We start from the raw sequence: 21,157 nt of genomic DNA, 5'->3' as shown, positions 1-21,157 counted from the left end.
AAAAGTGTGTCACACTAGATTGGGTAGTGAGAAGTGATGGGAGGGGAGGGGAGGGGAAGGGGGGAATGGAAGGACAGCACAATAAAATAGACATTATTATTGCTGCAGGTGTATACATGACTGCATGATCAATGTGATTCTGCAAACTGTACACTCAGAAAAATGAGAAATTATATCCCATTTGATTCAAATGTATGATGTCAAGATCATTGTACTGTCATGTGTAACCAATTAAAACAAATAAAAAAATCAATAGGATGGTCCAGTTTAGGGCCTTATTAAAGTATTTTATTCTTAAGAATTATATTCTATAATATTCCTAAGAATTTTTTTAAAAAATGAAACAAGCCAGCCAAAATAATGAACTGTAAAATATTAAATTATCAGCCATTTAGATATTAACATGCATATTATACACTCTATCTCCTGTCATTTCCAGCAGAGATCTGGAGAGGGATGTTTGTAACACAGCTGGAAGCAGAAGCTGCTTGAAGTCAGACTTCTTACATTTTGACAAGGATTGTTTTCATTGAAGAAATCAAGCCCAGAGTCCCTGGATGGGACTGGAAGCCAGCAAGAGAAGAGAGGTCAGGGTTTGTAGGCCCTTTTAGTAGCAGATATGAGCATTTCTCCATGTCAGGAAGACTGGTGGACCCCAGTGCTGGGGACCGAACATGGGGCCTCATGAATGGCAGGCAAGTAAGTACTCTATGAGATATATCCCATTCCTCAGTGTCTATTCTTGACAAAGAATCCCCTACACAGATAGATGGATGGGAACATTTAGGGACAAAGGATCTGAAGATATTGTGCCTGTTCAGAAAATGGGCATGTTATTTCCAACATAGACAGCTGACAACAAGGGGTATCCTCAGGTTTTATGCTAGGTTGAGACTCTAGAACATTTGTACAACTAATGGAGATGGGGAACTACTGGTAATAACTGAAGTTGATTTTCCACCAGCATGCTAGGTCATATGTATGTTATTTTATGGCAATTTGAAAATGGGATATTTCTGACTGGGCATGGTGGCTCACGCCTATAATCTCAGTGGCTTGGGAGGCTGAAGAGAACTGCAAGTTCAAAACTAGCCTCAGCAACCACAAGGTGCTAAGCAACTCAGTGAGACAGTCTCTAAATAAAATACAAAATAGGGCTGGGGATGTGGCTCAGTGGTTGAGTACCCCTCAGTTCAATCCCTGGTACCATATTAAAAAAAAAAGGGACAAATCCTACATGTGTAAGCATGAAAGCTAAGATCTAACTTGATGTTTCCTGTTGGCACCCTGCCAATAACCTAATATTTAGAAAGTTTTTACATTTTATTGTCATTTAAAAAGAAACTGGTTTTAAGTTTGAATATCTTTTTTATCAATTTGGCAAGAAATATGAGAACTGTAGAATCTGATCCTAATTTTGTCAAAAGCATGATCTTTCTTATAGATAAATATGCATAATTCTATGGATATATAGCAAAAGAATAATTATAGTTATTTCAGGTGTTCTAGATATCTCCAATTTGCACCCAGCCTCCATCCTTTTTCCTCCCTTATCTGTGTACCCCAGGATTACCAATATGGACTACATCAAAGGTCTGCCTTGTCTTCTGGCTTCCAGTTTGGCCAAAGGGAAATACTGAGTAAGAGAGTAAGGGAAGGGTGAGATCAGATGAGGTCTCCTCATCCTGGACTCTTTTCAGGGACACTGTGCGCCAACTCCATCACAGCTGCTGAGGATGTCCTTTCTGTACAGCTGTACACCATTCCAGCAACCCCTCCCCTGCTCATCCTCTCTTCCCACTCCATCTCACCCTTTCCCTAGGAGTAGAAACCTGATGTGATGGGCTTAAATGTGTCCCCCAACAAACTCATGTTGAAGTTCTAATCCTTAGTAACTCAGAATGCAACTATATTTGAAAATAGGGACTTTACAGATACAACTAAGTCAAAATGAGTCAACTAGGTAGGCTTCAATCCAATGACTGATGTCCTTGTAAGAAGAGATTAGGTTATAGCCAGATAGAGGAAAAGACTATTTGAAGACACAGGGAGGCAACAGCTTTCTGCAAGCCCAGGAGAGAAGCTTCAAACCAACTCTGCCAACAACTAAATGATTTATAGCCTCCAGAAATGTGAAGTAAATTCCTGTTGTTTAAGCTCAACAGTCTGTGGCGCTTTGTTATGGCAGCCTGAGCTAAGACACAAAATAATAACCTTAAGCCTCTGCTGAAAACATGGTAAAAATTTCTCTATAATTAAATGTTCCTCAATATATCCATTTTGAGTCTCACATGTTTCTTGCTGGGACCCTGACTGATCCAGTTAGTATTAGAGGTGATTCTTCTTTCCACATTGTATTTTCCAAAAACATTGACAATAATACTTTTCTTGCTAAACACATTAAAGTGTTGTCATAAAAAAAACTTGGTTTGACTGGGAAATTTTCACTTCAGGATAGAATTGTAAACATAGGCATCCAGTACTACCTCTGTGCTCCAGAGATCCTTTATCTGAAATTCCCAATATTTTATTGAAGGGATTAAAAAATGGGAATATGACACCTCCACTGGTATTAGGAAGTCTAACATTCTTGACCAAAAATCTGCAAGTATCTCTGATGGACACAATACTTAAGGTGGGTAACCATGCATCCTCTGATGGGAAAAAGCAAAGCTCGGTAAGGTCCTGTTACAATACCTATTAAATGCCCCATTATACTAGCCAGACTCAGGGGTAAGGAGTTATCAGGAACAAAACTGGCTCATACAAGCACCCTGAGTAAGCATTCCACTTTATTGAGAAGCCACATTGAGAGCAGGGGAAATGGCTTCACATGGCACACACCTGGTTGCCACACCTAGTAGGAAAAGGAAGTCTTTCACTAGGAATCAGAACTCTTCAGTGATACCACCTAGATCTTTCCTGGGCCTGATGAGTTAGCCTCGGTAACATTAAAAGCACACTGCAAAATTTCTTGCTTTGAAATTTAGAAACAAATTTTATTTAAGATCTGAAATACAATTCCTAAAATATCAACTTCTCCAGAAAACTGTGGCTACACAATAATGCATTGCCTCTATCATGTTAGAACGTGCATTAGACTCAAATACAAAAACCATGAAACAAACCACCATCCTTCAACAATTTGAGCAAAGATAGAATGCCTAAGGAACAACATAGATGGATTTGCAGAGGATGGGCTGTTTTACTTCAAGCACCATAAAAAAAAAAGAGCACAAATGCATGGGTTTTCGGGTATATACATTAAGTTGAACCTTTGGCACTAGGAATCAGGGCGTTTCGTCACATAGCATTTAACACATATTAGAAAATTGTGTAGTGTCAAAGGGATAGAACCACCAGCATTCAAGCAATGTTGTCAACTAGGCAATAAAATGTTCTACTGAATGTTTTCTTCTTTATCTAATTACTGCATACACTGGTAGCAACTTTGAAATGAGGAAAGGAGCTTGTACTCCTTTTATTTTGTTTAAACAGAACAGAAAACAAACTGAAACATAAGCCCTGTTATACATTAACAATTTTAAAGAACATCAATTTTACAAGGAAAGGACTAAGAACAGAAAGTGTTTACAGATACCAGACATAATAGTGAGTGGTCAGTAGACCCTCACAGGGCTTTGCGGTGGTACTCAGCAGAAGCCACTTTGTAATCACTGGCAGTAAACAGAGATGCAGAATTCTTTGCCAGATATTTTAGGAAATCATGCAGATAGCCCAACAATAATGCAAGGCTCTTCTCATCAAGGGGTGTATAGGCCAACATTGCTCCAATTCTTACAAATAATCTCAGTAGGTGTGGCGCTCCATAAACCTGGGACATTGGCGCATCAGGGTGGGCCAAAAGGATCTCAGCATACTGGGGCCTCTCAAATTTGTACAGCAGCTGAGTGCCCAACATCACATTGAAATACTCTTTTATTCCCGCCACAACTTCATTAACCGCATATTCCTTGTTATCAACATTCCCCTGTGATTTCTTACAATTGGCATACTCTTCCAGAATAGCATCTACATTCTTCTTAGCTGGGAGCTGAAACAGCTGCTTCTGCCTGGTTACCAAGTCCCAGTCTTCGACGAGCCATGGTTTTAATTCTTCAGGAATCTTCACTTTAACTTCCATTCTATTCTTAAATGCCTCTTCACTTTCCACAGTGGGGTCAGCCCGGGCCCTTTTCTTCCGTGGGGGCTGGGGTGCTTCACTGGTACTGCCACCATCTCCATTTCCAGGGGTCTTCTGTTTGTTCTTTCTTGTCTTCCTCACAGATCCCGAAGGGGGGTTTTCTGCAGAGCGACCCCCCCATCTTCCTGGGAGAGCTGGCTCAAGATTCTTTGGCTGTGGAGCAGCTGTCTTCTTTCCTGAGGAGGCCCCTCTCATCTTACTTCTCTGCATGTTGCTTCGAGTTGGTTTTTTAAAGTTGTCTTCTTCGGCAGATTGTTGTCCACGAGTTTGAGAACCCTGCTTTCTGGAACTCATTCAACCCTGTTTATATTCCAACCACTGTAAATATAAAGTATTTTACTTGACTGTTTTCTGTGGTAACCTTTATCTTCATAAAAGCCCATAAGAGCAAAATACATGCTAACTGTCTTGGAATTTGGATCTCAAATCCTATTTCAGGACCATTTATTAGTAACTTTCTACCTACCTCCTCCCCCCATCCCACTGCTCATCAAATATGCCCATAAATTAGTTCTTCAATGCCATCCATAAGCCAAGGAAGTAATTTTAGAGAAAGAAGGAATTAAATGGCAAATCATGAAAGGAACTACAGTTGAAATTAATTTAGCTGACTGGAGGCAATATAAGAGTAAAGGTTTTTGTTGATAAGTCCAGATAGGCCTGAACTACTCTGATGACAGTGAAGAGAAAACTGGAATTCTTCAGAAATTACAGAACTTATACTGAAGAATATGGTAACTGAGGAGAGAAAAGAGTGTAATTATCCTGTCATTTTAAGCCTGGGTAATTAATAAATCAACTAAGAATGATTTTAAAGGTTTGAAATCTGCAGAAAATAAAAGCACCGGTAATTCATTTGTTAATCTATTCAGTTAGTCATCTAATACTGCATATCTGCTTCCAGGCAAATACTATAAGTGCGAGGGATTCAAATATCTAAAGTGACAATTATAAAATAAGACTAATACAATGATAGTTATAGGCATGGAATTTTTTTTCGAGCACAAGAGGCATATGATATCACTTTTGTTGCCTACTTGCTGGAGGTAAAAAATGGGTGAGGGAAGAGCCAGTGATGACAGGTGGAGGACAGGTGATGAGGTCATTAGTATTTTCACCAAGTGAGACGCTATATATAGATGGAAAGTGACTTCAGGGGAAAGAAGTTTAGTGTTAGACTTATTGCATGTGAACTGTGCAGTTAAGCATGTGACTTTAAAACTCCAGTTCAGAGCCAGAAATGGAAGTTTAATAGTGATTGTTATTTAGCTGGTAGTGGACACTGAAAGTAAGTGAAATCTTTCAGGATTAAGAGAGGCAGAATTTCACATATGGAATACTGGAAAACCTAGGGAAGAAAGATACTTAAGGGGTGAGAGACAACTAATGAAACAAAAATGTTGAGTAGCCACAGAATCAGGAGAATGTTATTTTGGAAGCCAAAGAAATGGAGAATTCCAAGGGAAAGACATCTAAACTGAAAAATTGCAGGAGGGAGAACTAATAAGATAAGGATGGAAACAGTCTCCTACTGTTCGTATGGTGTGACAGATGAAACAATTCCTTTGACTTACACAATCTTCCTTCTTTCCCTTCCAAGAACTCCTAGTGATTTCCCAGATGGAATCTTACAGATCTTCTGGGATGGTCTGGAAGGATGAAGTGGGAGACACAGCCTAGAAAGGAAACAGGTATCTGCAATTAAGATAAACTTTTGTGAAGTCATCTAAGAGAAATACCTTTTATAAACATGGTATTCAATAGAGGTGAAAGAAAATACAAGAGTCAGTTTGTCAGACGGATATTTATTCCAATTAGGTTCCAACACCGAGTTGTGAGACCTTGGACAAGGTAAGTATGCTATCAGCTTCTTCTCATTTATGCCTATAACAAATTATTCCTAGCCTTCACAAGCTTTTAAAAAAATTACATGAATGTGATGTGGCTGAACTGCTTGCACAGTATCTTATAGGGATACCTGCACATGCAAATGTAGATACAAAGATGTCTGCTGTAGTGGGGTTTGTAACATGGAGGAACTGGAAACCTACATATTCTTCAGCTTGTTAAAGTCAGGGAGATTCTGAAAAAGGGATGAAGACTGACCAGCCTTCAGCTAGGTATCTCCAGTAACAAGTTTCATCCAGAGAGGGTCACCAGCCAATCAATAACCCTTAAGACTCCTGTGGGCAGTTAAAGGGTAGGCCCAAGGGGGAAACCAGATATGCTTGAAAATGAGAGCCCTGGATTAGGAAAACTTTAGTATCACTAAGCAAACAGTACCTTCTAACTGCAAGGACACAAAGCTTTGGGCAGGCAGTGAAGGGCAAAACCAACCTTCTAAGTAACAAAATCTGTGAATATGACTTGCCCTGTGGGAATCAGAAACCTGGTTGAGGAGGATAGACACAGCGTGTGAAGATTCAGATAGTGGTGATAGTGGTGTGTGTCATGATGTTATCCCTTTCAAAATGTTTCTTTTTAATAAAAAAATGAATTCGCTATGAAAAGATAAATGGTCATTAGCAATTCCTTACTGAGAAACTTGATAGCTGAACCTACTACATACACTTGCATACACTGCTTCAGGGATCCATGACAGACACTCTGTGTCTGTCTTCACTAAAATGCTGCCATGATTTATCACCTTTTTTAAACTGAGTGAGTTTCATACTGTTAATATAGCTTACTCAGCATACCTACTCATTGTCCACCAGACTTTATCTAAATACCAAGAAAAGTCCCACCTCCTCTCTAAATCTTTCCTATCCTAGACCATTTCCCCAACCTCCAAAACTATATGAAACTGTATTATTCATTTCAATTTGCCACAGGGCTTGTACTATACCTATCCTACTTCTTGCACAGCAGCACTTAAGTCCCTGAATATATACCAAATCAAAGAGCAGGTATGATCCAACATGGAGAAAATGGAGATATAAACTAGGGGTAACAATCACTTACTTTCCCATCTGCTTCAGAAATTGAGAAAACATGTTTATATTTGCTATAGTTTTGCTTTAATTTCATAAGTTTATTTGGTCTCTACATTTGAAGAAATTAACGCATACAATTAAACTAAAGATTTCATTTAAAAAACTATGGTAATGAATCATTTTCCCATGTTAAGGTTGTAACACGTATGCTTTCTGAGCTGTTCTGAATGGCATACCTTAACCACTCATTTTCTGGAAATAGTCTGTGTTCTACCAGCTATTCATCCTTTAACAAATTATTTAAACATTGTATAAACACTTTTGGATAATTTCCTTTTGTTCCTATAAGACTACAAGAAGCAGATTTAGGGCTAGGTTGTGGCTCAGTGGTAGAGTGCTTGCCTAACATGTGTGAGGCACTGGGTTTGAGTCTCAGCACCACATATAAATAAATAAAGTCCATCAATAACTAATAGAGAGAAAACACTTTTAAAGCTCTTAATGTTGCCAAAATTTCTTCTTCCTCTATATTGTATCAATTTATAATCCTAAAAATAGCAGGTAAAAATGTCAATCACAGTTTGGTGCACACATCCCCAGCAACTCTGGAGGCTGAGGCAGGACCACCTGTTCAAGGTCAGCCTGGGCAGTTCTGTAAGATCCTGTCTTAAAAATGTCCACTGTCCATTTGTTTTTGTCCTTGAGTTCACCGGAGGGTCCCAGAGATTGAACCCAAAGGCGCTTAACCACTGAGCCACATTCCTGGCTCCCCTCCCCTTTTCTTTAAATTCTAAAGGTCTCACTAAATCGCTCAGAACCTTGCTAAATTGCTGAGGCTCACCTTGAATTTGTGATCCTCCTGTCTCTGCCTCCTGAACAGCTGGGATTACAGGCATGAACCACCATGTATGGCTTCAACACTTGTAGAATTTATTTTGGGGGTGCGGTGGGTGTGTACTGTGATTGATCTCAGGGGTACCTGACCACTGAGCCACATCCCCAGCCTTTATTTTTTTTTTTTTAAGAGACAGGATTCTAACTGAGTTGCTTAGCACCTTGCTTTTGCTGGGGCTGGCTTTGAACTTGTGATCTTCCTGCCTCAGCCTCCGGAGCCACTGGAATTACAGGCATGCACCACTGTGCCTGGCCAGAATTTCTTTTGGCAAATATTTCCTTCCCCCTTGGGTATTCTTTTAGTCTGATTTTAGGATTTTTAAAGTTCTATATTATCAGATGGGTAGTTTTTCCATCTAAGCTTAAAAATTAAGAACAAAAAATGACATTTTATAATTTTAAATATATTCACCTTAAAAATAACTATTTTAATTTTTATTCATAACAGAAATATGTAAGTTCATTTTTCCATATCTTTAGCAACACTAAATGTTTTTTCCTTTCTTTTGTTTATGGTGCCGAGGAACAAATCCAGGGCCCCGTGCATGCTAGGAAAGCTCTCCAGCACTTAACTGCACCCCAATCTAACACTTAGTAAGGTACTTTCATTTGAATTTGTGAGGTATTGAATATCTCTTTTGGGCCATTTTATCTTTTTCTTATATGAGTATTTTCATTACCTTTTCTATGAGGTCTTTTGCTGCTTTTTATTGATTTATAATAATTATGGGTTTTTGTATGTTCAAAATATTTCAAGTGCTTAATGATATCATACTATGAGACTGTGTGAATATGCATTATTTCATTATCACAGACAAAATTGGTCAATATTTTCCTTTGTGACCTTTGGCTTTATGTCATGTTTAAGAAAAGGCTCCAAAACCAATATTGTGAAAGTGATTTCTTATGCCTTCTTATAGTTTCCCTCAAATTTATAACAATCTTTTCCTAATATTCATTACTGAAGAGTCCATCTTTTCTCCAATGATTTGAAATACTATTTCACAACATTTCAAATTCCCAAAGTAATGTGAGTCTTTTAAGGTACCTTCTTCCCAATGATTTTTGATTATTTAATTTAAAGGTATCACTGTGTTGAGTCCATCCACGTCAGTGCTATATTTTAATGTTCTCACACCAATATCATGATGGTTTAATTATCAGCTCAAGACACAAATACTGCCCTAGAATAACACTTGTAAATGGGCACCAAGGATGTTGATGCAGTATTATTTGAAATAGCAGAACACTGGACTAAATCTACAAGGATATCAATAGTGAATTGACAAAATAATGTGTTACAATTATAATATTGAATATCATGCTAGTTAAGGGAATGTCACTACAATTGAAATCACAACTCTTATGAATAGACATGAAGACATTCAAGATAGTACACAAGTCTGGAAGGAAACAAGAGCAAAATGATAAAAATGATCAATTCTAGGGAGAGTAAAAGGTGGTGAGAAAAGTAAAATTGAGTTTACTCTATAATTTGTAGGCATATCATTTGGATTGAATTCCTACCTTCCTTCTAGATTCTGCCTATCCTTAGAGATCCAAGTCAAGGTCTTCCTCTTTGAAGCTTGCTCTTTCAAATCACTTTGGCCCTTGCTTTCTCTGAGCTCCTATTGACCTAGTGGTCCACCCTCCCCCATCAGCTTTTAATCATTTCCTAAATGGCCTCATGGAAAGGGGTTCTGAGCCTACCCACCTAATTTATCTTTTCTACCAAGCAGGGAAGGAACCTCCTATAAAACCTAGCTTTCAAAAGGGAGGAAAATAAAGAAGAAAAAATACTGTGGCTTCATAAGAAAACGGAGCTGTCAAGAGATGGGGAAACCTTCCCTCCCCTCTTCATGTAAGCAACCGGCCATTTGTGAATCAGACTCCAAAGGCTAAAATCTTTTGTGTATGTGTGTACCAGGATGAGTGTAATTATAAACTCCGACAGTCTGGTGGAAAAAAACCTTTAAATTCACATGTGCCATTGTTAGTTACATTTATATCAATTTTCTGTTTTGGATGCTGAACATTTCCTTTGTTTATCAGATTTTTTTTAAGTCTGAATAAAGAGGAATAACATAACAACTATTAGCAGAGTGAATAAGGTATGATTTGCTAGTTAAAATTATGGCTCTTGGAAATATAATATAGTTAAAAACCTTTAGATTGTTAGGATAAGCCAGAAGCCATAATTTCAGAATTCTAGTAGTAACTGCTTTTTCTGGAAAATTAGTGAAATCAAAGATCTTAATTTTCCTTCATTTCAAAAAAGAGGTATCCATTGTTTTATAAGTGTTTATAAGTGTCCACAGGGGAAACAGGATGTGTTACGTACTGTCTTGGTTACTTTACATGTAATCCCCTCAACCTCAACAATCATATGAAGGAACTACTATTATTATTTGTATTTTACACACAAGAAAGCTTAGGTACAAAATAAATATTATTCTCAGGATTCACAAAGTTAAATGGCAGAGCCAGAATTTAAATTTAGCAAGTCAGTTTTAATTTCAACCACAATACTATTCTACATCTGTAGCAAAGAAAAACAATAATGTAATATTTGGATATGTAAAATTACTGCAGGGGATCCTTCTTAGTATCTTTTATTAAAGGATATAAAATTATGCAGCCTTCAGATGCTTATTCACTTTTTGTACTAGAGGCAGCAATAGATTTTCCTCCATTATTCCTTTTTCAGAATTTACTTTCCAGATAGGAGGCTTATCTTCAAAATATTCTTGGACAGTTAGGAAGGTTATGTGGTATTTTCTTAATTGAGCACTGAGGCCAGGAGAAGGAAGGCACTTACCCAAGGCTCTGTAATCAGGGATGGTTCTGCAAACAGGATCAGATCTCCTGATCCTTACTGTAAGGCAAACTTAGCTTTTCTGATGGTGATCTGGAAGGTCAAACAAAGGGACAGGAAAGGACATAAAAATATATGAGATGATGATTTTCTTCTTCATGAGTCAATGCAATTTTATCACACACAAAGGACACCAAAGCTGATAAATAATGTAAAAGTGATTTTCCCCTTTCTTGTGGTTAAATTTTCAAATTTACTTTGTTGAACCTTTATCTAATTTTTGAAAAATGTTTATTCTTTATTAAGGATAATCTCAAATGAATAAAAATGTAGAGGTAACAGTATTACAAACCCACGACGAATCCATCATCTAGCTTCAGTAATTACCAACTGAAGGCCATCTTGTTTCATCTGTAACCCCACCCACTGCTCCCCCCCCCACTTTTTTAGCTCCCGGAATAGCTTATTTCTATATAATGAAAAATTCCAAAAATATACCAAGGAAAACATTAATATAAAGAAACCTATATATCCTTCACTCAGCTTAAATGATTATTAATTTAGAGCCCCATTTTTTCCCTTTATACCCCTCCTCCCCATTTCCTTCTACCGCTGAAATTTTGAAGCAAATCCTAGTCATCCAACATATTTTGAAACCAATCTCAATATATTATTTAATCCTTAAGCATTTATATAAATATATGTCCACAAAATAAAGACAATTTGAAAACATAACTACAATCCCACTGTAATGTCTAAAAAAAACTGACTCAATTCCTTAACAAACATCAAATATCGAATCCGCGTTCAAATTTTCCTGATGCGTCTTAAACGGGTTTTTACAGTTGCCTTGCTCAAATCAGGATCCAAACAAGGCCTACTTACTTATCGCGCATGGTTCATCTCTACCTCGCTCTCGTTCCCGATCTCCCCCCTCCCCCCATCTTTTAACTTTTCAATATGGGAAAATTCCAATCCCCGCGGTTTGAGGCATTTCTCAGGTAGCACATTATTTCATCAGTAAAAATTAATTTATCCCTTTTATCTTTAATTTCTTCTAGGAAAGATGATGCAGAAAAAGCACCATAATGAGAGTATTTACATCAACTATAAATTTTCTCATTCTGTTACGCGAATATTTATCTACATTAACAATAGCTAATTATCTTTAAGAGTCAGGCTTCTTATTAGGTGCCTTCTACGCACTATAATACAGTACACGTCTGAGTACACGTCTCTGATGAGGTAGATACTATTATTATCACCATTTTACAAACATGGAAACCGAGACACAGAAAGAACAGAAGCCTTGCCCAGGCTGGGCGTTGGCGAACAGGAATATGAATCTAGCTCTGCCGATCGTAAAGCCACTTGCTAATCCTGTCTATTTTACACGACAAGAAGAGTAAATCATCGACCCTTTTTCCCCACCCCCACCCCGAAACCTGAAACGAGAATCCAGTTCTTTCCAGCAGCCGACGTGTGATCACTGCCGTCCCTCCAACCGCCATAGTAAAGCCAGGTTTCTCTGGCAACTGATATCCATAGGCAGACACGTCACTCTGGAGGCGGGCCTATGCCCATCAACCAATCGCAATCGTCTTGCCTAAGTTTTAGAATGTTCCATAACCAAATGATTGGACCACGACCCCCACGTCAGCAGTGACACTCAGCCGCAGTAAAGGCGGGTGCTAGCAACCTGCTTCTTCATGGTTAAGGCCTGAAACCAACCAACCATCGTCTTCCTTTAGTGCGGGTTTTGGCCAATGACGTTCTCCCTCTTAGGTTCTTAGCCCGCCCTCCGAAGCGCGACAGCCGTTGGGTCATAAGTCTATAGGGCAGAGTGTTCACGTGGCCTATTTTCACGACCCAGAGTTCCCCTGACCAGAGGGGCTTTTTTTTTTTTTTCTCTCTCTTTTTGGCAGGGAGGCATTATGGGTTTGTGCCCCTCCCCCAGCTGGGAAAGGAAGTGTCTACGTGGCCTGCGGAAATAGGATAGGCGGAAATGAGCTAAGGTTCCCGCGAGTGGGGAAGAGCGAGGTCAAAGTAAAGCCACGCCCCGAGCCTGTTGCGCAATTCTCCGAGCAGGGGGAAAAAAAAGGCGAAATCGAAGTTTTGATGTGTGTGCGCGAATGGGGGTGGTGAGTGCCGCTGGCGTGTGGGCCTGGGTGTACAAGCGCGGGCAAGTTCGCGTGGCCTGGGGGGTTGGGGTGTGATCGCGCGCCAGCCCTCGTGGCGCCGGAGGAGGTGGGTGTGCGCAGGCGTCCGCCCTAGCTTTGGGGCGGGGGTAGAGGAGAGTGAGTGTGTGTACGTGAGCTCCTCTCTGTTGGTTTTCTATCTGTATATGTTTGAACGACAAGAAAAATAATTTAGGCAAGGTGGTCATAAAAAAAAAATAATAAAGGGCTTTTGTTCAAAGTAGCTCGGCTACCCTACCAATTTTATTTTAGATCCTGAAAGTACACTTTCCTTCCACATTTTTCTTTTTGCCAAATCCTATTCTAAACTAGTTCTCCAATAGTTCAGAATCATACCCTCCCATTCCCATATTAGCAACAACAAGGGGCGGCTTCAATTCTCTAGTATCCTCCCCTCTCCTGCTCACCCCCCACCCCGCCCACCAAGTTGCTGGCAGTTCTCTTTGCAAAAATATGTTCCAGTGATACATACAACACACTTCCCTTCCCCTCAGCTGGCGATCCCAAATTCCTGTGAGTGCCGAGTTTCTCTTACCTTTCTGTCCCTGGTCTCCAAGCACTGTGTCCTTCTTCAAATACGCACTCAGCTAATTTTCCAGAAAGTTCTCTGGGTAAGGTTTATACCTCTCAAGCCTGCCGCTAGATGCCGCCAAATCCCAGTAAAGGATTGGCTGTTTGGTCCCTGGAATTATGGGATTTGTCTTCCTCCCCGGCCCCCACCTTCCTGGTTTGCTGAACACGCCAAACAATGGGGGCCTGCAGAGGGTAGGGGGGATTGTTGCGGATATTCTTTTAAGGAAAAATAAAAAAACAGCGTCTGTAAATAACCCTGTTAGCCAGAGGTCTAGGACCCAAGATCCAAATATTTTTGCAAATTTCTTTCCTTAAAAAAATTCCCCCTCTCTTTTATGTCCCTTGTGTCCCCTGCCCCTTTGGTATTGTTGATTGATCCTCGAACCCAGGGGCACTTTACCACTGAGTACATCCCCAGACTCCTTTTGTTTATTTGTTTTTACTTTTAATTTTTTGGTACTAGTGATTGAACCAAGGGGTGCTTAACCACTGAGCCACATCCCCAGCCCTTGTCATTTTTCTATTTTGAGACAGGATCTTGCTAAGTTGCTTAAGGCCTTGTTAAGTTACTGGGGCTGGTTTTGAATTTGGCAATCCTCCTGTTTCAGCCTCCATAGTCGCTGGGATTATAGATGTGTGCCACTGCACCTGGCTTGTTTTTTATTTTGTATCAATTCAGCAGAATTATGATGGTGGGATTATTTCATATCTGTGTAGTCAACAAGTATGGGGACTAGGATTTGAACTTTACTTGCTTCTTGAGCCTAAGCCCTTAACAGTACTTCTTTTGTTCAACCATGATAGCTTATCTTGCAGCTAAGTTACCCAAGCTGTCCTCCAATTTGCAATCCTCCTGCTTCAGTGTCCCTGATTGCTGAAGTCTGGTTCCCTTGGAGTTTTTAGAGAGTTGAGGAATGACCCTAGGTGCTGATGCTGGTGTAAATCCAACTATTTTGCTCAAGTATTCCCAGATGGAAAATAAAGATGACTTTAGTTAGCCAATAAAGATAGGTAATAACTGAGAGGTCAAAGATAGACCCTGGAATTGAAAACCGATTTTTTTTAAAGTTTTTATCAGGTGTGTTTACACTCTTATTTTCAGTAGTGGTAATACTAAATTTTATCGTGTCTTTAGAGCTAGACACTTAATTGTAAATCTTCTTTCACTACTTATTAGCCATATGACCCTGGGAAAATGTGTTTACGTTGTGATCTTCAGTTTTTTTTTTTCATGCTTTCTACATTTTAGATGCTGTTTTATAACCTTCACATAGATATTCTTTTTTCTTTCCCAAATTCTCATTAGATGGGTACTACTACATCAAAATCACAACAAAAATCTTTCCCTTATTAAGCCTGTACACTTGTACACATAGCAGCCAGGGATTTTTAAAGAGCATTAGTTCTCAAAAGTATCTTCTGGACACACCAGAAGTGTCAGCATCATCTAGGGAGTTGTCAGAAATTCAGATTCTCAGGTCCCACCTCAGTCCTAACAAATCAGAAATTCTGGAGGTGGAATTTGACAATCTCTATTGCTATAAACTGCTCCAGTGATTCCAATGCACATTGAAGTTTGAGAACCACTGCTTGGTGGGACAGAAATGCAATGCTTATTTTTGTACACACCACTAGAGGGTGCCACAGAATGTAAAGCAAAAAAAAAAAAAAAATGTATATATTCTGTGACAATGCATATTATCAGTCCTGGCTTACAGATTGAGGACCAATGTGTAGTGCCAGACATACCTCATGCTATGGTAACCTTGGGTAAGTTACTCCTGCATCCTCACCTCACATCATCAATAAAAGTGAACACCCCTAGCTCTGATGCTGAAAGGAATGAGCAGAGGAAATCCCTCTTTTGGGAGCACTTACCATTATGCATTTAGTATAGCAGGCCCTTTTACATACCTTATGTCCTCTAAATCTGTACTGTTCAGAATTGTGATGGTGGGGTTATTTCATATCTGTGTAATCAACAAGCATGGGGACTAGGATTTGAACTTTACCTGCTTCTTGAGCCTAAGCCCTTAACAGTACTTCTTTTGTTCAACCATGATAGCTTATCTTACAGAACCTCAAGACATATTATAGGTATACCCTGCTTTGGCTAATGTTGGAGCGTCAAAAAGAGGGTAAGAAAGCAAATCAAGTAAATGAAATATGCTGATGATTTTTATATTCTTCCTCATTTACATTCTATGATTATCACATAAAAACTCATGAGTGTTTTTCTTCTTGCTTTTTTGTTTCTCAGCAATGTCTCTACTGTACATATATCTTTTTATGTCTTAATTTCTTAGGAGTGATAGAGGAATCAGTGTGGTGTGGAAACAGACATATTGAAAACCTATTATTGGATATACACTTTATATTGCTCTATACCCATTAATCCTAAAAATAGGCCTGTAAGTTATGTGACAATTATCATTATTTTGTAGATACCAAAAATGAGGTCTAGAATCTTTAATTATATTTCTTTGGTCATATAACTTGTAAGTGGTGGTGCTTTTATAATTTCTGGTATATCTGACCCTATGATTCTACTAAACTTTCTTCTCTGCTTTGAATCTGGTTTAGCTACTTACTATTTAAGTTCTTTTAAATAAATTTTGTAACTTTTCTAAGGTTCAGTGTCACTGTATATTAAATAGGAACAAATAACTCTGCTACAAAATCTTGGAGCCACAGTTTTGAATATAGTAGCCACTAGCATATGTGGTTATTTCAATGTAAGATAATTAAAATTAAATAAAAATTTAAAGAAGCAGTTCTTCAGTTTTACAAGCCACATTTCAAGGGTTCTATAGCTATGAATGGCTAGTGACTATCTTATTAGCACAGAAATGAAATAATCCCACCATCACAATTCTGCTGAACAGTACAGATTTAGAGGACATAAGGTATGTAAAAGGGCCTACTATACTAAATGCATAATGGTAGGTGCTCCCAAAAGAGGGATTTCCTCTGCTCATTCCTTTCAGCATCAGAGCTAGGGGTGTTCACTTTTATTGATGGTGTGAGGTGAGGATGCAGGAGTAACTTACCCAAGGTTACCATAACATGAGGTATGTCTGGCACTGGGATCCATGTCTCCTGTGTTGTTCCAACATTCTGTCTCGTAGATCCATCCTTATGCTTTACTGAGTGAGATTTCAAGGTCAAGGACATGAATTAATGTGAATTAACTTTGGAGTCATAGTGGTAGCAGAAAAAGGTCTAGAAACTGAATGCTTCCCATGTGCCAGGCAGCACTGTGGCCAGCAATTTACATCTATTATCTTAGCAAATCCTCACTGAGGCCCAGAGAAGTTAAAACACTCACCCCTAGTTACTCAGCAAGTAAATGGCAGAAAAAGGATTTAAACTTCTCTCATTCTAAAGTGTAGACTTTATCTTACTATGCAATACTACTTCCTCAATATGAATATTCCCCTTCATCTCCACTTATTAGTGGGATAAGGCTTCAGCAGATTCTTGACTCAAAGTGGGTCCTCTGAAAATGCTGGTTGTTATTCTTTAGAATTTACAGCTGAACCGTTGTCTTCACATTTTATTTCAATTGGAAGGGAAAGATAGCTTAGGTTTGTTTGGTTCTAAGGCCCAAGGCCAGACAGAAACTATTTATGTCCCAGCCTTCACAGTACACCCAGTGGCTCCAAGAACCCTGTGTTAATTTGCAAGACCACCATTAGCTCATACAATGCCTTTGTGCTAATTAGAAACGTGTCACCTGGGGGCAGACAAATTGCAGAGACATGTCCACTCAGTGGAACAATAGGAAAAATGTTCCCCCTCCCCCCCCTCGGGACTGCTGCAGCCTCTCTCAGGCAGGTGAAAAATAAATTTCAGCCTAAACTTGTGCTCTCTTAGTTGATTACTTTTGTACAAGGTACAACCTGCCCAACATTATCTGCTGGCCTTACTTGTTTTATCTTGTGGCTAAGAGCCTTCCTATGTCTGAAAGGCAGTAGTCTGTTCTGGAGGGTAGGGAGAGACACCAATGTCCTCCTGTGGATTTTGGGTAGTAGATGAAATTGGTGTATCCTAAGGTTTCGACATTAAAAAAAATTGATTCTTGCTAGCTTATTGGATATTTTTAAAAGAATGTTTATTTGATGTGAAAGTTAAAAACAAAATGTAATAATTCAAGCCTAAGCAAAATGGTATTTCTGTAATGATAATGCTTTTCCATCTATTTATACCTGCCTCATTCCATACAATTTCAGAAAACCGTCCAGAAAATTAGTCTGAATTTCTCTAGTTTATTAGCCTGTGACAAAGCAAAAATTGGAAGTAGTAACGGGAAAATTTTATTGTTTTAGTAATACATATTCTCTCCTCCTGCAGTTAACTTCCACTGCTGATTGACCCATCTGTTTGACAGAAAGAGGTTATTTTAAATGACTGAAAATACTGAGAAGCTGAACCTAATTAATAATGTCCTTGGGTGACCTTGGGATACCAGACTTGCACATTATTTTATTTTTCTCTTCCTGGGTTATTAGTTTAGCATGCAATTTTCTAATTTTTTAAATGAACATTGTGCTTCACTTACAATGATCATATAAAGTTGGCTGTGTTACACATCAACCAAAAAAAGATGAGAACTGATTTCTACCAGTGTTTGCTGATACCTATAATTTGAGCTTTGCCTCAAGAAGATGCTTTGAGCCACTCTTCGAGAGTTAAGTTTGCTTATGCTTTTAACCTCCACCTACAGCTCACTTTTCACTGGAAATGATATAAGTTATGGAATTTGAAAATATTAGCTGTCATATTATTTAAAAAGGACAGGCTACTAGTACTTAAGGTGATACATCTAAATTAATGAAGCTTAATGATGGGTACATGCAGGTTCATACTATTTTTCCTATTTTTATGTTTTTTTTTTTTTTGGTACCAGAGATTGAACCAAGGACACTTAATCCCTGAGCCACATCCCCAGATCTTTTATTTTTTATTTTGAGACAGAGTTTTGCTAAGTTGCTTAGAGTCTTCTTAAGTTGCTGAGGCTACCTTTGAACCTGTGATCCTTCTGCCTCAGCCTCCTAAGCTGCTGGGATTACAGGAGTGTGCCACCGTGCCCAGCCTTTTGTGTAATTTTGAATGTTTCCATAATCAAATGTTTTTAAAAGAGAAAAAAATTAAAAAATTCTCTTCTGGGGAAGAGAACACACATGAGTTTCTCTTTATAAGTCCCCTTATTAACTAAAATATTGGGCAAAATGGATCCTTGTTAATAGAGATGGACCATGTAAGAATTTGGGGAGGGGAGACTTAAATCTAAAGAAGCCTCTTTCCCAGAAATTCTGATAAGGTCTCCTAGGAGGAAATCTCCTCTTGCCTGCAGTTCCCCTCCACCAGATTTCATAAGAAGCATCGATGTAATGAGCCATTGTTAGTGAAAGAAGTGTCTCAGATCCCTCAGGCATTTAGGAGTGGAGGGAGGTTGAAAAGTGCAGAAAGAGGCCTCAGCTAATTGGTGAAAACCATGTCAGCTAGCAGGCAGAGAAATGCAGGCAAAGGAAATCTGGGGGCAAGAGAGAACTGGGAGTGTAATGAGCCTTCATGTTCACCCTAGATGAGTGCTACAGAGGACAAAGCTGCTAAGGAGGGAGGAGACCAGGGAATAGGATATGTGACAGGCTCTCACTCAGGATCTCATGGGTATCCTTTGGAAGGTGCCATGTCCCATCTGGTTTGTGTTTTTTTAACATTTTTTTTTTTGTTGTTGTAGATGAACACAATATCTATCTTTCTTCCTTCCTTCCTTCCTTCCTTCCTTCCTTCCTTCCTTCCTTCCTTCCTTCCTTCCTTCCTTCCTTTCTTTCTTTCTTTCTTTCTTTCTTTCATGTGGTGCTGAGGATCAAGCCCAGTGCCTCACACTTGCTAGGCAAGTGCTGTACCACTGAGCACAGCCCCAGCTCCCTGGTTTGTGGTTTATCTGGAAAGACAGATCTTGTGTTTGAGTGTGCACACATGCTCACTTTTTTTTTTTTTTTTGGCACCGGGGATTGAACCTAGGGGCACTTTACCACTAAGCTATATCTTCAGCCCTTTTTATTTTTTATTTTGAGAAAGGGTCTCACTAAGTTGCCCAAGATGGCCTTGAATTTGTGATCCTCCTGCCTCAGCCTCCTAAGTAGCTGGGATTATAGACATGAAGTACTGCATTTAGCAACACACTTTTGAAGACATGAAAACTGCTCAGCTTGGAAGGACAGGTTCTGCAACATACACATTGAAACTGGTTTCATTCTAATTTTTTGTTGTATTTTTAGCATGTAATTAAGCAAATGAAGGTGTTCACACACTGCTAGGAGTGAAAAGATATGGTTGGAGATGTGGGGTACTCTTTAGGGTATGTGGACATCAGAGAACATCTTCTTTCAAGGCCCTGAGGTTGAGATAAAGTGATTGAAATCGAGGACAGAGAAGAGAGCAAGAGCAGTTCCTAAAAGGTACAAAGCTGAGATTCACCCAGCTGCTCCCAGACCAGAGTTGTGGGTGGGATGTCAGTGGGATCCAGGCGGGTACAGCCAGCTTTCAATAGAGCTGGTCTGTGAAACTTGGCTGAGAGGACAGAGGAAGATTGATGTTTGCTCCAGTGTGGGGCTGTCAGCTGTGCTCACTGCCTCACCAGGCTCCCAGCTGTAAACAAAAGTCCCAGCCCTTCATGGCACTGCAGAGCAGTCCAGGCTGGTGTAAGTCTCTGAGGATAGCTAGACCATTTTCTCATCCTGGCTGACACCCAGGAGACAGAGGAAACAATAGAAGATCCGGGGAGATTGCAAGGGATTGAGAAGCAGTGACCACTGAGAAGGAGATGTCAATTTTAGATTTTAGGTCTTTGGATGCAAGTACTAGAAATCTTTTAGAGAAAGCAGCCCCCATTCTTGTATCAACTTCACAGATATTAGCGAATTACTAATGGAGGCCTACAGAGACTCTAGTATATCATTCATTCATTCACTCATTCAATAAGTATCTTATATGCCCATCACTGTACTAAGTATCCTGTGTGATGCCGAAGTAATAGAAGACAGTACATACATTGAAGGATCTTACAAGGAGTTTGGGAATGTGGGTGAAGTTAAGTAACAATACCAATAGTAGCTCCTTAAATGCTAAGTGAAAAACATGAAACACAAGGTTAGAAGCAACAGTAGTCCTCTCTGGTCATTATTAGAGAAGGTAGAATTTGAGAGGGTTGTAGAAAGATAGACATGATTTGACTAGGAAAAAAAGGTGCATGGCATTCCAAGATATGACCAAGTAATTAGTAAAAATAGGACAGCTTTGGCTTAAGCAGAAAATTAGTGTGCCATAGATTCTGTTCACTTCTCATTCTCTCACCCTTCTCACCATGGCTTACCAAGCTTTTAAGTAAGTTTTTCTTTAAATGTCACTTCTTCAACAATGTCTTCCCTGATATCCAGGACTAAATTATCTTGCTGAATGTTTCTGTAGCACTTACTACTTTCTTCTTCCCAAGACACCACCATTTTCACCTGATGACTTCCTCTTCTCT

The 21,157-nt window shown here is 39.2% G+C and overlaps 1 protein-coding gene across 2 annotated transcripts; it reads right to left on the bottom strand.

The window, feature by feature from the left end:
- Positions 1 to 3,256: 3,256 nt before the first annotated feature.
- On the bottom strand, positions 3,257 to 13,666 carry Morf4l2 (mortality factor 4 like 2). 2 transcript variants are annotated; one of them, XM_026402875.2, is made up of 4 exons: positions 13,583 to 13,666; positions 10,853 to 10,942; positions 5,779 to 5,880; positions 3,257 to 4,522 (listed from the first exon to the last, which is right to left on the bottom strand). In XM_026402875.2, the coding sequence occupies exon 4, from the start codon at positions 4,496 to 4,498 to the stop codon at positions 3,632 to 3,634; it is 867 nt and encodes a 288-aa protein (XP_026258660.1). In that variant the 5' UTR covers positions 4,499 to 4,522; positions 5,779 to 5,880; positions 10,853 to 10,942; positions 13,583 to 13,666; the 3' UTR covers positions 3,257 to 3,631. The 2 variants fall into 2 exon arrangements, with proteins under 2 accessions (XP_026258660.1, XP_026258659.1); XM_026402874.2 differs by lacking the exon at positions 13,583 to 13,666 and adding an exon at positions 12,295 to 12,433.
- Between the last annotated feature and the right edge of the window lie 7,491 nt (positions 13,667 to 21,157).

Source organism: Urocitellus parryii, chromosome X, assembly GCF_045843805.1.
Source record: "Urocitellus parryii isolate mUroPar1 chromosome X, mUroPar1.hap1, whole genome shotgun sequence".
NCBI classification, from domain to species: Eukaryota; Metazoa; Chordata; class Mammalia; order Rodentia; family Sciuridae; genus Urocitellus; species Urocitellus parryii.
This window is presented reverse-complemented; position numbering and strand designations above follow the sequence as displayed.

Coding starts and splice junctions, on each gene's coding strand:
- Morf4l2 (XM_026402875.2), bottom strand. CDS start 4,498: ATGAGTTCCAGAAAGCAGGGTTCTCAAACTCGTGGACAACAATCTGCC.